We start from the raw sequence: 16,827 nt of genomic DNA on the forward strand, positions 1-16,827 counted from the left end.
ACACATTTTAGGCCTCACAAAGTAATATGTTCCATTAGCATGCAGTTCACACTCATTTAATAAAAAAACCACACACACACAGAGCTTATAACCTCCTGGCAAAACTCAGGGTTTAAATAAATATGTAAGGTTAACACTACACAAAATCCAGGACTCCAACCACAGTTATTTTGTTTTCAGGTAAGCTGATATGAAGGAACAGCTACTTCCATGCTCCACCCTGCAGACAGGGAAGGACCCATGTGTTCCCCTTCTTCTCAGCCCATGGTGCACCAGCAATGGATTTCACCCCCACTCTGAGTCACCGGGACTCTTTCTCCCAGGACAGAAATAGCGAGAAGTAGTTCTGGGACTTGGATGAAATGCTGCCAGTATTGTTAGGTAGGGGTTAGAAGTGGGCAGGAACTGGTTTCCCAAACCTGCAAAGATTGTTAAGACTAAAGATTTTTTTTCCATTAAACACTGGAATAAATCTGTGACCTTTCAAAAATATTGCAGAAGAGACAGACCAATTCACCCCACACCACAATAGACTGTTGTTAAGGCACTCATCTTAATGGCAGAAGACAGCTTCAAATCCTTGCCAGACTATTACAGTGTCAAAAGGGGTACTCACTCTCTCCCTCTCCCCCCAAAAATTCCATCCTGGAGATGAAAAAACTCTGTCTTGGCAGGGAGCGCTGGCTTCTGAGCAGTGCTTCCCAGGAAGGTTCACTGGGATAGGATGAGAGATTGCAGGGGGAAACGAAAGGGGGGAATCCATGAGGTGATAGGGCGGGAAGAGATCTTGACGTAATGATCATGATTGGGGAGAAGAGTGGGACATAGCCTGATCCCTTCTCCTTAGGAAAATTCTGGTTGCTCAAACTATAAAATAGTATAGTGATGAACATGAAGAATTCTCCCTATCTGAGCATCTTGTAGATGTTGTTTAGCCTGTGCTATAGGGAAACAACCTATAAATAAAAATAAATTCAATGCCAGAATGTTCTGTGGCCTTATTAGACTATTCATCTGCACAGCTGCTGTGGGGATATTAGTCCCCACCTTGCATGTCAACTGTTCCTAAGTTTAGATACATAGTGGAGACAGCTGAAGACTGCTTTCTTCTAGGTTCTTGACTACAAACAAATTGAGATAAGTCACATTACACAGCACAATGCTCAGTTCTCCCCAGCACAATGCTCAGTTCTCCCCCTTGCTCCCATTCTGTTCAGTTATTTGTAGACTGTTAAACTCATAACAAGCAAATCCTGAAAGTCTGTGTACTTTCCAACTCTCTGCTATTCATGTAATTATTGGTACGCTCAAGTTAAAAATCATAGAAAATTATCTGTAAAGCTCTGCCAACTCAGTCATAACAAAACCATTGTATTTCATATTATCCTTTCCCCTTAATATATCAATAACTATGAGTAATTAGGAAAAGGACTCGAAGTTTGCAAGAATGTTTTCTCAACATTGGATAGCATTTCTATGTCATTATCAAGTGCTTGCAGCTGCTCACAAACTCAAGGTCTTAATGCAATCAGTAATAGGAGTTATCATAACAGAACTAATATAAAAAAGCCTATTTATAGCCTAAGTGCAGACACTAGCTGAAAATTTGAGTTTTAGTCACAAGACAGTTTGTTATCTTGATGTGCTGCATATCATGCATATTGTAGCAAGTTCTGAAGTACACATGCATATATACCAATCCTTGGTACATATTCTTGCAGCATGTATCAGTGTTCCTTCTAAGATTTTCCATCCATGAGCGGAGCGAATTTTTTCTTGTGCTCCAACAATAAGGTCATGTGCGCTTATTCGGATAGGTGCCACTGTGGCACCCACTAGTGGCGCTGCTCCCCAGTGCTATGAAAATTTGTGTTTTTACCACAAAGTAAATAACATGTATTTGCTATCCTATTGTAAAAACATAGTGGAGACAGGACACTGTACTTTCACCAAAATGCAAAGTAGGGGAGGGAAGAGTGCTCCCCTCTCAACATCACAAAGGAGTGATGAAATAATTAATTTTAAAAATGTCTTTGATTTTGGCATCACCAATTAGTAAACTTATGAGATCCCTTTCATCTTATTCACTTATATGGCAACACATTTTACAGAGCCATTTGATAACTGCTTCCTTAGAATCCTCTGTTCTCTTTGGGTATGTCTAGACTGCAAGCTTCTTTGGAAAGAAGCTTTTTCAAAAGAGTTCTTTCAAAAAAGCTTCTTTCGAAAGGGAGCATCCACACCTCAGAAACGGATTGAAAAAGCGATCTACTTTTTTGAAAGAGAGCATCCAGACTGCATGGACGCTCTCTCAAAAGAAAGCCTTGATTGCTATTCTCAGAATAGCCACCAAGGCACCTGTGTTTTTTTTCCAATTGCCTTTTCTTTCAAAAAATGTCTCTGTTCTGCATCCACACATACCTTTTTTCAAAAGAGCTCTTTCATAAAAGTCTTTCTTCCTCGTAATTTGAGGTTTACCAATGCCAAAAAACCCTGCGTTCTTCTAATTTAATTTCAAAAGAACGTGATTGCAGTGTGGACACAGGTGAAGTTTTTTTTTTTTAAGGGCAATTTAAAAAACAAAACAATGTAGTCTAGACATGCCCTTTGAGACTTCATTGACCTCCATCTTGAGAAGGGCACTCATACACTCACCATTTTTGCTTTCACATCCATCACAGAATCTTGGAAGCCTATCTACCTGTCTTTTCATTCTATCGGTATTACCTTGCTCTGGCTCAGGGATTTTTGCATTTAGTAACAGTGAATACCTAGCTAAGTGGGCTGGTGGTGCTGAGAAGTACCTGTAAGAACTGCTTTAGCCAAAGCTTAGAACCTGCTATGGTTACATGTAGTCTCCTAGAAGCATGATATATGTTTATTTGCAACCAGATCGGTTTCTATTATCTGTCTAGTATCACTTAAATGTCTTCATTTTTTTTAAATGAAGTGTTCTTGTTTTATTTCACATTCATATCAGTGCTGTTATATGTAAGTGAGATGTAATAGCTGGTGTGTATTCTGTGTCTTTGGATGCCCACAAAAATACAGATCTGCTGTCTCCAATGACAAGCTGGATGCAGCAGGGAAATCCTTCTGGAGAGTTTGGGAACTGAAGGTAAGCTGCAAGGCAAAGTTAGAAGTGGCAGAGTCCAAAGGAGGTTGTTTGACTATCAGACAGAAAGGTAACAACAGGGAGCTGCCACACTTCTTGGCAATAGCCTAGTCTTCCCCTTGCAAAGGCAGGTGTGTGTGGCGGGTAGGGAGGGGGAGAAATAGGGCGACTTTTGGTTTTGGATGCTGAGAAAGCATCACTGCTATCCCAGAGATCTAGTGCCATACACTTTCCATCAAAGTTAATGGAAGATGTGTGGGTCTTCTTTTTATTATTATTTAAAAGTCTCCCATGTGCCAGATACCCTTACCAAGAGAGAAGGCAGTGTTCTACCGTATGCATGGCATATGCAGGAGAATGTGAGCACAAGACATCTAAACTTCAAGCCCCATGAGGACATTTCTGAACCAAATTACTTTGTTTCCAGAGATTAGAGCCAACCCGCTGAGCTCTGCTACCCCAACCAGGCCAGAAAGGAGGGAAGGAGAGGTTCCCCCCCCCCCCCTTGTACTCTACAGGGTGCAATCAATTCCAAGTTCCCTTCAACAGCACCTGCCTTACTAAGGATGGGAAACAAATAGGGTCACTGGTGTCTGGTTTTTGAATGGAACTTCTGGTCAAAAAGAGATCCAAATTGCTCTGGTTAGTATTGCTGACCAAGCAGTTGACTGCCTGGTTGGTGATACCACGCAGCCAGACTGATTGGCTCCCCATGAGCCTTCATACCACAAGGCTCCCAGGAAGCAGTAGCACATCTCCCTCTGGCTCCAGGCTGAGAACTGCAGCCAATGGAAGTGGTGGGGTAGCACAGCATGCAGAGCTGCATGGCCATGCTTTTGCAAAGGAACCAGAGGGGAGACATGCCAACTGCTATTGGGTACAGCTTGAGATAAGCACCACCCAGAGCTTGCATCCCTACTCCCATCCCCCACCTCCCTCTGAACTCCTCAGTCCCAGCCCATACTACACCCCTAAACCTCAAATCACTCATCCCCAGTCCCACCCCAAAGTTCACACACACCACACCTCAACCCTCTTCCCAGCCCTGAGCCCCTCAGTCCCAGCCAGAGCCTCCTCATATAGGCTCTAAATGTCTCATCTGTGGTCCCACCCAAGAGCCTGCACCCCCCAGCCAGAGCCCTCACACCCTCTTGCATCCCCACCCATTGCCTCAGCCTGGAGTCCCCTCCCACACAGTGAAACAGCAGCACTCCCTAGGGGGGCAGGTCTCACCTTCTCCCCATGAGATAGGGGTCACTGCCTAGAAACAGGATTTGGGGTCCCAACAAGGGGGGGGGGCAGGCTGGAGTCTCTGTGCTGGGAAAGACTCTCGGGGATCAGCACCACTGGTGAATGCCACATCATGACATGTCCAAACAAGCACACATGGACCTCAACATTGATGCACAAGACAAAACTCACTCCACTTATGGAGGGGAAATCTTAGCGGGAACCATGCACAATAGTTGCATTGTTTTAACTGCACAGATATACTTAGCTATCTAATATATAAAGGAGAATGTTTGTAAGTTTGTGCACTAATAACTTGGACACTATAAGAGCTACCACAACTAAACTTTGCATGGGATAATATTTCATACAGGAGAAGGGTTTAAGGTACTTTTGGACCCAATGTGGCCCAAGCTCAAGCTGTAAAAAAAGATAATGGACTACTGTTTTTCTACATTTTGTTCCTCCGATTTCCCGAGCAACGCTGGGTAACTCCAGCTAGTACTATCATAAAGTAGAGCCCTGTACAAATACAAAGTTGGTATCTGCAACTGCAAAAATGATCTATGAAAGTTCACATCTATAGATGCAGATACACTCATGCATATAAGGTAGATATTTGCAGCTCTAAATATAAGACACCTTTAATCCTTTATACCAGTAGGGGAGCATCCATACTAACCGCTGTACTTGTATAACTATTTTGATTTAATTCACTTGCACACCTGCCAAAGTAGTTATATTACTATAAAAATCTGTATTTAGAACAAGCCTTTGTTTAGCAAACTACTTTTCAAGTTAGCTGAAGCACAATAGTTATCCTTAAGTTTCTACTAATTTATTGCCAATGTTTTGTAGTTTGCATTCATTTTTTAATTTTTTTTGCTTTAAAAAAAAAAAAAGAAAGTCGGTCCTCTTTAGTGGATTCAGTTCCATGCTGTACTTCCAATCTTAAAAACAACAACAAAACTTAGCACAATATAGTAAAATGTAAAGGAAAGTAAACTTCCGGGTTCATTATTTATATCTTGTGCAGAAATGGAGCCAAAAATAAGGTACTCATTCATAGGTCTGCATGACTCCCAATATTCACAAGTACAACAGTAACCACTTCAGTGGATAATGAACTTCCAGTTAAGTGGGAGCACAAGTGTCTCCCCTTTCTATTTCAGTTAATCACCCTAAGCTATCTATTTGTACCTCTGGACCCTTTGCTCTATTCATCTGAAGTCACTACTTTTGTGTCCATGAAATCTCATGATACTATCTATTTTTGTTAATCTAAGGTGCTGCAAGACCATTTGTTGTTTACATTTTTTTCAGTTACAGACTAATATGATTGTCTCTCTGAGACTTTCAAATTATAATGTTAATTTTAGCCCTTGATTAGTAAATATTTTAAAGGCCATGTTGTAGGTATGAAGTTCTTCTTTACCATGAAACTTTAACAAAGTTACTAATGCGAAGCAGTCACTTCTGAAAGGAAGCAAACAATCACACTGGAATTAAAACATGTATTTTCTCTTACATTGTTTTTCTAAAATGGAAATCATGGAATTATTTAAAGTGTATTTTGTCTCAGTGATAAAAATAGCCATTTGTTGAGAAAACCAAGAAAGAGAAAACACACAAAGATAACATTACAAGGAATAAACTGTTCTTCACCTTGAGATTCACTGCTGTTTTATTTTTACACTTCAAACTGGCTTCAAGGAAACTCAGAGCATAATTACCTTGAAGGACTTTTGTGGTGAAATAGTTTTTGACTTATCCTTAGCAAATCTATAACTGTCACTCGAGGGCAAGTCATTCTTGTTTTGTCATTAGAGAGCATTGAACGCTAAAATGTAATTGACTCTAAAAAGTTGACATTTATTAAACCTTAAATACTTGTCTTTATTTAACAAGAATGGGGAAACTGGAAAAGTATATAAAACTAGATCATTAGATTGCCCAAACACCCATTTTACTATGGGATTCTATATGAGATAATTACAGAAGAAAGTACTGACCATTCATGTATTTAACATTTTAAAGCACAAAAGATCAGAGCTATAATCTAGTTTCCTTCTTTAATTAAGAAACTGCAAAGAATGTAAAAAATGCATAGCATAGCATGAGCAGAATCCAATGAAATATACTAAAGATAGAAACATGATTTACCATTCCTGATCATACTATAGATTTAATTTTTATACTCTTCCAACAACAATTGGCAGAATTTGGCACCAACACACTTGGCCAATTCTGCAAAGCTGTATATTAGGGCTAAATTTTCTTCCTGATCCCTGCAGAGGAATATATTATGCCTTGAAGCAAGACATTTGATTACTCTTCACTGAGCATGCATATATATGAGTTATTTATGGCCAAAACTATCCAGCCATCTTATATTACAGGTGACATTTCATGCCTATGCAGCTCCCTGCTGAAATCAGGTTTTCCAAATACCTGAAATAGATTGATAGGTCTTAGTTCAAGAAAGGTACCAGGGTGCCTGAAAGTATGCAGCTCACTCCCTGTGAAACCCATATCTCAGTCCCTCTTCCCCCATTGGAAAATAACTAAAGACTGGTGTGACCCTGCTGGCCCTATACTCCACTGCCTTTTTTTTCATTTGTTTATTAAACCAAAGCTCTTGTGCAGTTTTTTTTCTGTTCAACTTTTAAGTTTATTCAGCAAAGCTATTTGTTTCCATGGTGTTGGTTCATTAGAATATCCATGTTTTAACAATAAATGTCAGGTACCTGTGGTACAAAATTATGCTTTCAGTGCTGCCATAATATCAGGACGGCAATTGATGACAAAATGCAAAACTTCCCCAAGCTGTATGAGGAAATGGGAGACTGACAGCTGTGTTGACAATGCAGAACTGAATAATGTTTACACACACACACACACACACACACACACACACACGTCCCACTTCCCAAACATAGGCAAATTTATCCTTCTGTCATAAAAGCCAGTTAGTAGCCCATTTAAACTTAATTCCAGCAAGTCAGCCCCATTAAATAGGTGTCTCAGTCACTCAGCATTCGCTGTAGTACATTTGAAAATGATGTACTCAGGTAAAAGACAAAAAGATAAGCAAGAAAGAGTAAAGTTCAAACTTAATGTTAATATTTTAGGCACGCTTTCATTTTCGACTAAATGGTAACTCCATCTCTGGGTGTGTCCTAAAGAATAAAACAGCCTAATTGAAATTGTTAGCATCTATGTGGTAGATATTTGAGAGCTTAAAAAAATAAAAAAGAATAATAGTGCCCTCCTATTGTGTGTATCTAGGTGAGACAGGTCTTTTACAGCCAGATGCCTGAAACATCTGAAATAATATCCCATTGAACAATCCAAGCCTCTTTCAAAATTAGAGAATTCCTGGGCTATATTTTAAAACAGGCAGCCACATAAGAAAGATGTTTGATTACTTTGACTTGTAGTGTGGTGGGACAAAAGGAGAGAGGAAAACCATGAAACTCTCAAACAGCCCATGATACTGGAGTCCAATTAAACTTCTCCTTTCTGAGACCAAAGATTATAGAAAAAATGTTGGAAAATCATTCCCAAAATCTATTAAACACCCAAAGACATCTACAGAATGATCCAAGTACCTGTGAAACAGTTGGCTAGACTTAACATAGAAAAAAAGGTTTGATATTGTGTTTCCTGGATATGTGGAATGGCTCTGTTGTATATATCTACTTCATCTTATTTTTATGTTTTAGGCTCTCTTTCTTTCTTTTAGGGGCATACTTAGAATATTAGAACTGGAATGGACCTCAAGTGGTTATCAAGTCCAGATTCCTGCACTCACGGCAGGGCCAAGCACCATCCAACCTGCTCTTAAATATCTCCAATGATGGAGATTCCACAACCTCCATACACAATGTATTCCCGTGCTTAACCATCCTGACACTTAGGAAGTTTTTCCTAATATCCAACCCAAAGCTCTCTTGCTACAATTTAAGCCCATTGCTTCTTGTCTTATCAGATATTAAAAGAGAATAATTTTTCTCCATCTTCATTGTAACAATCTTTTAGGTACTTGAAAGCGGATACATGAGGGAAGACTGAAAGAACTGGGTTTGTTTAGTTTGGAAAAGAGAAGACTGAGATGGGATGTGTCATGTTTTCTATACCTTTAATCATTTTTGTTCCTCTTCTCTGGACCTCCTCCAAATCTTTCCTGAAATGTGGTGCCCAGAACTGGGCACAATATACCAGTTGAGACCTAACTGATGCAGAGTAGACCAGAAGAATTAGTTCTTGTGTCTTGCTTCCAACACTGATATTAATGCATTCCCAGAATAAGGTTCTCTTTTTTCACAATAGTATCATACTTTAGACTCATATTAACTTGTGGTCCACTATTACCCCTAAATCCTTTTCTGCAGTACTCTTTCCTAGACAGTCATTTCCCATTTTGTATGGGTGAAACTGACTGTTCCTCTCTTAAGCAGAATACTTTGCATTTCTCCTTATTATCTCAGACCATTTCTCCAGATAATTTTGTATTACAACCCTGTCCTCCAAAGCACTTGCAATCCCTCCCTGTTTGGTATCACCCACAAACTTTATAAGAGTGCTTTCTATGCCATTTTTTGAGTTGTTGATGAAGACACTGAATCCATTCCAAGACTAATCTCTGCAGAAACCCACTTGTTATGTCTTTCCAACATGACTGTGAACTATTAATAACTACTCTCTGAGAATGGTTACCCATCCAGTTTTGCACCCACCTTATAGTAGCCTCACCTAGGTGTATTTCCCTAGTTTATCTATAAGAAGGTCACGAGAGACTGTATCAAATGCTTTACTAAAAATCTAGGTATTCCATGTCGACCATTTCCCCCTAATCCACAAGTCTTGTTTTACTATCAAAGAAAGCTCTTGGGTTGGTTTGACAAGATTTGTTCTTTACAAATCCATGCTGACTGACTTACTTCCTTAATTTCCAGATGGATTATTTAACTATTTGCTCCATTATCTTTCCTGGCACACATGTTAAGCTGACTGGTCAGTGGTTTCCTGGATTGTCCTTATTTCCTTATATTTGCCCTTTCCCAATATTCTGGAATCTCTCCCGTTTTCCATGGACTTTTCCAAGATGTCTGAGCCATTAGCTGTTACCTCCTTGAGTATTTTAGGATGCATTTCATCAGGCCCTGGTGACTTGAAAGGATTTAACTTTTCTAAGTAATTTTTAACTTGTTCTCCTGTTTTAACTTCTGAATCTACTTTCTTTTCTCCAGCATTCACTCTTGTAGTCATCCAAATCGCCGCTGGTGGAAACCGAAACTTGTCTGACAATGATACATTAGACTTATTTAGAAGCTAACTTTGTAAATTTTCTTTACTTGTCTTTTGCTTAAATCCATCAGGAAAATAAATTTAAGATGAGAAGGAACCCTTTAACCATGAGCACTATATATAATGTATTTGACAATAGTGTAACAAATTGCAATTCTCTTTTTAGAGATAATGAATTCTCTTATTACAACTGGCTTTGAGGTTTCTAGTTTCATGTAATTCTATAGTAATAATGTATTCACAGTAGCATTCGTATCTGTATTCAACATACTGCAGCTCTGTTACAAAGAAAGAATAAAAAAAGTGGCTAAAGCAAGCACCGGGAACTGGGAGAGACTCAAATTCTAGAGAAGAGAATCTGTCTCTTTCTCTGTGAAGCCTTAAACAAGTTACTTCAGCTCTCTGCACACCTGTTTACTCATGTGCAAGGAAGATATAATACTTTACTGAAAAAAAAGTTATGGGAGGGTTTAAATCTATATTGCAAAACAAAACTGAAATTTGAGTAAATAATCATTTCAGGACTGAAACATTTTTACTTGAGCTTTAAGCTATAAGTTCAGTGCAATTTACATCTGAAAAGTGCCAGCATTCTCAGCGGACATATTATGGACTTGATCAAATGCCCAATGACATCAACAGAAAAGGCCCCTTTGAGTTAACTGAGCATTGGATCAGGCCATATATAACAGTTATTGCAACTCCACCTTTAAAGAAGGCCCTTGATTTTTAATCCACTAATACTTTTACCACAAACGTTTTTCTCCTTAAATGGGAGAAAAAAATGACAGTACAAAGATTGGAATGGGATCAAAGATTTGGAGCCCAGAGCAAGAGCCTTTAACTGAACTAGACTTCAATAAAAGCAGTAAAGATGTGAAACTTACATTTATACTCATACACCAGCCTCAGGATTGAGCGGTGCTAATTAATGAAGACAAATACTTTTCAATTTGATCGACTACAACAACATGCAGTTGGGCTCTTGCAATATTATAGGAGGACTTAAACAGTTTAATAGCTTTAAGTACAAAGATTGCCATGTCGAGTGGAAAAAGACAGGTTTAAACCTTAAATAGGAGGTGTTAGAAAAAGTTTCAAGTAAGAGTGTCTAGCCCTTATGAGGGCAAAGAATTTTACAAATATGAACAGATTCAATGTTTTCTTCCTGACTCTGCAGAAAGATACCCATAATGTCTCTGCTGCTGTTTATAGCTTCACCGAGTATTAATATTACACATGTGCACTCAGTTTCACTTCTGATAGTCAAAATCCTGCAGGCAGTTGTGAAAATGACAAGAGTTAGGTGATTCCGTTAATGCAAAACTTAGAGAAATAATAGCGTAAGCAAACACCACTCCCATTCATTGTTGAAAATAAGATGGACCCCAACAGAATTAGGTGAGGAGGGTTCAAGTAATAGTGATCTCTTGCTCCCGTCTCATGCCACAGAACCCCAACTTTCACAGCAGGAGGTTGCAGAAAAAAGTTAAAGTAATGGAAATCCTCACACAAACTGTCATAGGGAAGAAAGGGGTTGAGAAAGAAGCAAGCAAGCAAGAAGCTTTCAGAGACCAATACTGAAGGATGGAGCCTCTGAAAACAGATAGACATCAGGAAATGGCATCTCATCGAAGTATTACTCTTGGATTTTGCTGACAAGCCCCTGGTACCTATCCTCTACATCAGCCTCCAGACCTATAATGCAAAGGAGCTTACTATGACTGGGGAAAAAGTTGAGAGATATAGTGACACAGCAGATGGAACAGTGGGCCAGATAGTCCTGGTCATGGAGCAATGCATGAGGATGACCAGTGGGACCTGAACTCAATCCAGATGGACTTCTTTCAGAACACCATTCCCTGTAATGGGACAACTTTAAAGGGTTAGGTAGGGATTATTGAAGAGATAAGCATTATTGAAGAGATCTTTCATGCCAGAAGGGCATTAAAATTTTTAACACCTCACTTATCCCAGGAGGACATTTTCCAGTAGAAACTGTCCTGTTACTAACAGTCTCTCTGTAGCTGATCACTGCAGAGAAATGAAAGCTACTAATAGCCATGTTAGCTTGCACAATTTCTTGGTGGAAATCTGAACGCTGAGCAAGAAACAGTCCTCCTGCATGTAGGTACTCATCAGCTCTATTTCCTTTTGTACTTGCCCAATGTCTAAAACACCTCACAGGAAAGATCCCAGAGAGCCAGTAGGAGTGTTCCACTGACATGAAGTTTCTTCCACCCACATACATTTTTAAAAAATTCAAGAGTTGGGCCAATTTGTAAGAGACAAAGTTTAAACCCCATTGGTTTCTTGCTCTAAAGTAGACATCCTTTTTCAAGTCAACAAGTATGTTGTAAGTGAACGTGGACTACAAAAGAATACCCTAGTTTCTTGCAACTTATTTTCTCCTCTGAAAAAGAGGACCTATTATTGGAATGCAAATCTTACCTGACCACTTGAAAGGTGTGCTTTCTCTGACTCACATTTAAGAGATTCATTTAAATACTGTATATGTATGCTACAGAATTCAATAATAAACCCACTATCCACCTAACATGGTTAAAAATCTGGTAGAGTTCTTTAATCTTTAATATATTTTGTGTGCACAGCTATACTAAAACCATTATACACTTTAGATAAAAAGCTCTTCAGTTACTGTGAACTCTCAGCTGATATAGTCTAATTATAATTATGGGCAAGGCATTAAGGATGACAAAGCATAACCTCCCTGAGATCTCTCTTTACCTATTACAGATTAGTCAGTCCCATCTCAACTATGAAAAATATTGAACTCTCCTAGATATATGACACTATGAATTACAAAAAGTCATAAACAGACTATTAATGGTGGTGATCATTAGAGTATGATAATTTCATGGGAACATTTATTATTTGGAATTTAGAATTGGACCAATTTTGTACATTATTATATATTTTGAGAACTGGAAAAAAAATTGTAGAACTGTTTTAACAAAAAAAAGTTATGACTTACTTGTTTTTTTCTTGAAGTGGCCTTGGGCAACAAGCTGGCTGACAAAACTGATGAAAGCGGAGAGCAACATAGCTCAGGAAAAGGGTTTGGAATTGATGGCGTTTCCAACATACCAAGCTCTTTCTTTTTGATCCTACATCAACAAAATACATAAGAAAATCAAATAAACTGCTGAATTAAAGCATTATGTTCACAGTATACATAATGACATTAATATTAGGGGGTTGCCACATTAATTATTGGTCATGTTACTAGCACATTTTATTAGACAACTGTACTGATTAAAATGCATATGATTAATTTTGCATATGCAAGATTTCTTTACACCCATCTCCTCCAGTGGCTAACTAGTTACATCACCAGAAGCATTGTCAATTTAGTTATTTCCCAACCCTCCCCTTTTCCTGGGAATGTGAACACCGCATTCTGATTTCAATTCTTGAGAAAGATTAAATTAAATCCCAGTGATTACCATGGTTGTAAAATTAAGACTTACATTAGTAATTTACAGCATCTGGACCTACGTGTGTCCATACTTCAGGTATTAGCAAATAGCTTCAGGAATATGCACCTGATTCTTACACATGCACATAATTTTACTATAACGAGTAGCTCTATCCATTTGATATGAACTTACTCATGATAAAACTAAGCACCTGCATGAGTTTTTGCAGAATCAGGTCCAAAGGTAATTAATAGCTTGGCATTTCACATAGGAAAATGTCCCTTTCTTCCTCTAACTGCCTCTGTCTTCTTTCTTGTATGATTCCTTAATTAGCTATGAGACATAAAATGTCTTGCTTTTAAAATCTACGTTTGTTTTTGTTTCAAATACCACCAGCCAAAGCCTGTGGTTGTTTGAGCAGATTAAGATTCAGAATGATTATAGAAATGGAAAACAGCAACACCTAAACTTTTGAAATGCTGTGCACACTATGGTACATAATGTTCTGACATGTAAAATATAAATTAGTACCTATTCTTCTAAGCAACAGAAATCAAAGTGCTGTAAACCTTGATTTGATTTGCAATCATCTATTTTTCCTCTATTGGTGTAAGCTGAAGATTGGGGTCAATATTTAACCTCTTTATTACCTGCATTAATGTTATTCTGTGTGTCACTTGTTAATTAGTATGATAAAAATGTTTAGACTTCAATATCATGAAATTACTTTTAAGGCTTCTTGAAGTATTTAAAGAAGTTTAAAAGGACAATAGTTTAGCAGGAGTGGAAAAGATTCTGCTCACAATACTTTTAAGTGTGGGAGAAGTTAATGTAGACAACTGACAGATACTGCATAAAAACCTAACAGCTACATTTCTTTTAATTCAAGTTGAAACAAACTCATCTTTTAAAAGGAAACTAACAGCTGCTAAAAGCACTTGGTACAAATGTGCACTTGGTACACTTAAAATTATTGCAACTCTTCCAGAAGAAATTTTAGTAGTAGATGTTTCTGGGAAATGGATTTCTCTTATCATGCATTTCATTTCACTTTAAAAAATTTTGTGGTGTATAATGTTGCTGATATAGCCTTGGTAGATCAAATGCTGAAACTATAAACAGCACTATTAATTATCAGAGGGGTAGCCCTGTTAGTCTGAATCTGCAAAAGGGGCGAGGAGTCCTGTGGCACCTTCTAGACTAACCGAAGTGCTGGAGCATAAGCTTTCGTGGGCAAAAACCCACTTTGTCAGATGCATCTGACGAAGTGGGTCTTTGCCAACGAAAGCTTATGCTCTAGCACTTCGGTTAGTCTAGAAGGTGCCACAGGACTCCTCGCAGCAATATTAATTATGGCCCCAAAGTGTCATTGCAAATTGATGACTTGTGCAAAAAACTATTTTTTGGCTGATAATCTATTTTAAAAAACAACAACCCCAAGGTCTAAAAGCTCTTGAGGAATAACAGATCAGTGAAGACCTAAAATAATTGCCATAGAAACGATAAAAGACTCTATCCTGCAAAGACTTGTGCCCGAGCTACTGTAAATAACGCCACGGGAAAGGTGAGCCCATACATAAGTGTTTGCAGGAGCGGGAGTTAACAGTGACTGTTCAGAGCCAATTGAGAAGGAAGGATTTAAGTGGGGGAAAAAATGCTTCCGCTACGGGACCCTTCACATCTTTCTGCCTTGGCTGGCGAACCTCTAGCGGTAGCCGCCCGCCGTTGTGCGCCCAGGTCTCTCTCCAACCCCGCTATTGCTCAGGCATCAGCCCTATGCAACGGCGTCCTCCGCTTGGTTTTGAGCAGGTGTGAACAGGACCCCCCCCCCCCCCCGCAAGGTTTAGGAGCCGAACCGTCTCGTTGCCTTGTGAACCCAACAGCCCCGCACCCCAATACGGAGCCTCCTTTCGCTCAGGAGCCCGAGGCGCGGTTCTAGGCTGCGAGGGGGGCCTCGGAGCCACCTGTAGCCACACGGGGCAGAGGAACCGCTGCCCCCGCCTCACCTGTCTGGCCCGAGCCGGGGCCCCGCCCGAGGGCTGAGAGGGGCGAGCCAAGGGGAAGGAGCCAAGTCCTCGCTGCTCTCCCGGGAGGGAGCCGGGGTCTCTGCGGTCCTCGGCGTATCCGGCAGCGGGGCGGCCATGGCGGCGGCTCCTAAGGTACCATCCTCTGGCTCAGCCCCTCCGCGAGCTCTGGCAGCAGCGGGAGAGCCGGCGGGCCCACTTGTAGGGAGGGGACTGCTGCGCGGGGGAGGGGGGTGAGCTCCGCCCGGGCTGCCGCCCCTGCACCCCTCACACGTGCGGCGGGAGGCCGGGCTGCCCCCTGCGGCCCCTTAGCGCTGAACCCTACCTGGGCGGGGGCGGGGGCGCTCCCTGCGCTCACCGCCCCCACGCCGGGAGCGAGCCCCCCTGCCGGTGCTGCGCTAGCACAGCCGCGGGCTGCCTGGGGCCAGGCTCGCGCCGCTCGGGCTCACTCGCTAGGTTCTGGGAAAGGGAGACGAGGGGGAATTAACCCGCTGTGGCGCTCGCTCCGCACCTGCTCCATGCGGCTCCTGTGCGAGTCGCTGGCTCCCTGACCCGCTGCAGTGGTGGCTTGGGGAGCCAGGGATGCTCCTAGTGGTTCAGTTACCTCTGCCACCTACTTGCTGTGTGACCTCGGGTACTTCATCTCTCCCTGACCCCAGTCTCTGCTCGAGAGAGAAAGAGAAGATCCTCTCTCCTCCCCCCCCCCCCCCCCCTTTGCCTTGTCCTTTTAGTTTGTAACTTCTTGAGGCAGGGTTTGTGTATGTACAGCCCCTAGCAAAATCCTCCATGGGCACTAACCCACATTGCCCAGACTCACGTGCCTACAGCCCCTACAGAGGCACTACTGTGATCCAAAAAAGCCTCCACTCAGCTAAATAGGTGCCTAACATCTCTAAGTGATGAAATTTCAGTTGTACAAGTTCCCAAACTACCTAAATTTCTGCACCTGAAGCTGCATAGGGCTACTTCAGGCAGGCAACCAGCTACCTCTGTCATGCTTTTCCCACAGAGGATCTTCAAACTGCAGGAAGATGGGCCTTGTCCTAGCTTTATTTTGGAACTCCACCCAGAACTTCCCCAGGGTGGGCAGGAAAACATAACTCCTAGTAACTGTTATCCCAGTGGTTTGGATATTAACCCAGAATGTGAGAAATTCTGATTGAGTTCCTCCTCTTGCTTGGTGATGCAAAGAAACGTGAACAGAAGGTTCCTTTCTTTCAGGAGAGCACTAAAACACTGAACTACCCTCATTCTGATGTGGGTTTCTCTCTCACTCACTCTTAGTGAAGCCAATCTACTTTATACAAATAATTTATTATGCATCAGGCCAAAAACACTGTGAGTATGACTACGTAAGCCCAATGGTCAGAGCAGGCCCCGGACAGGTGAGGAACCCCTTTCAAATACTTTCCCATCAATTATCTGTAGGTTTGGACCATTAATAATAAGCATATTAAATAAAAACTTCCCAATACTTCTTGGAGACAGGAACTTATATGTACACAGCGGAGAAGAAATAAATGAGCAGATCTGGAAAAGACAACACTTTCTGGCCAAAATAATGAACTGATTACAGGGTTTGGCCCATACAGAAACACACAAACAGATTATAGATCCCATCTTGAATGTGCTTGGATGCATGTTTATAAAAATTCCTTAGGCCACATCTACTCAAGGCAGGGGTGGGAAACCTTTTATGGGACAGGGG

General features: G+C 40.8%; 1 protein-coding gene across 5 annotated transcripts in view; it reads right to left on the reverse strand.

Moving 5' to 3' along the window:
- GRB14 (growth factor receptor bound protein 14) overlaps positions 1-15,438 on the reverse strand; it is an 88,376-nt gene extending 72,938 nt beyond the window's left edge. For 2 of the 5 annotated variants that reach the window (XR_012905197.1, XR_012905196.1), the window contains exons 1-2: positions 15,102-15,438; positions 12,651-12,783 (exon numbers count right to left, since the gene is read on the reverse strand). Coding sequence is in view for 2 of the 5 variants with exons in the window: in XM_075933511.1 (XP_075789626.1) it covers positions 12,651-12,783; positions 15,102-15,238 (270 nt within the window). In the remaining 3 variants the exon portion in view is untranslated. Of the gene's footprint in view, positions 1-12,650; positions 12,786-15,101 lie in introns of those variants that run through there. The other 3 variants (XM_075933511.1, XM_075933512.1, XM_014580747.3) reach the window with 2 other exon arrangements.
- Positions 15,439-16,827: the final 1,389 nt, after the last annotated feature.

Source organism: Pelodiscus sinensis, chromosome 7 (genome assembly GCF_049634645.1).
Source record: "Pelodiscus sinensis isolate JC-2024 chromosome 7, ASM4963464v1, whole genome shotgun sequence".
Taxonomy (NCBI): Eukaryota; Metazoa; Chordata; order Testudines; family Trionychidae; genus Pelodiscus; species Pelodiscus sinensis.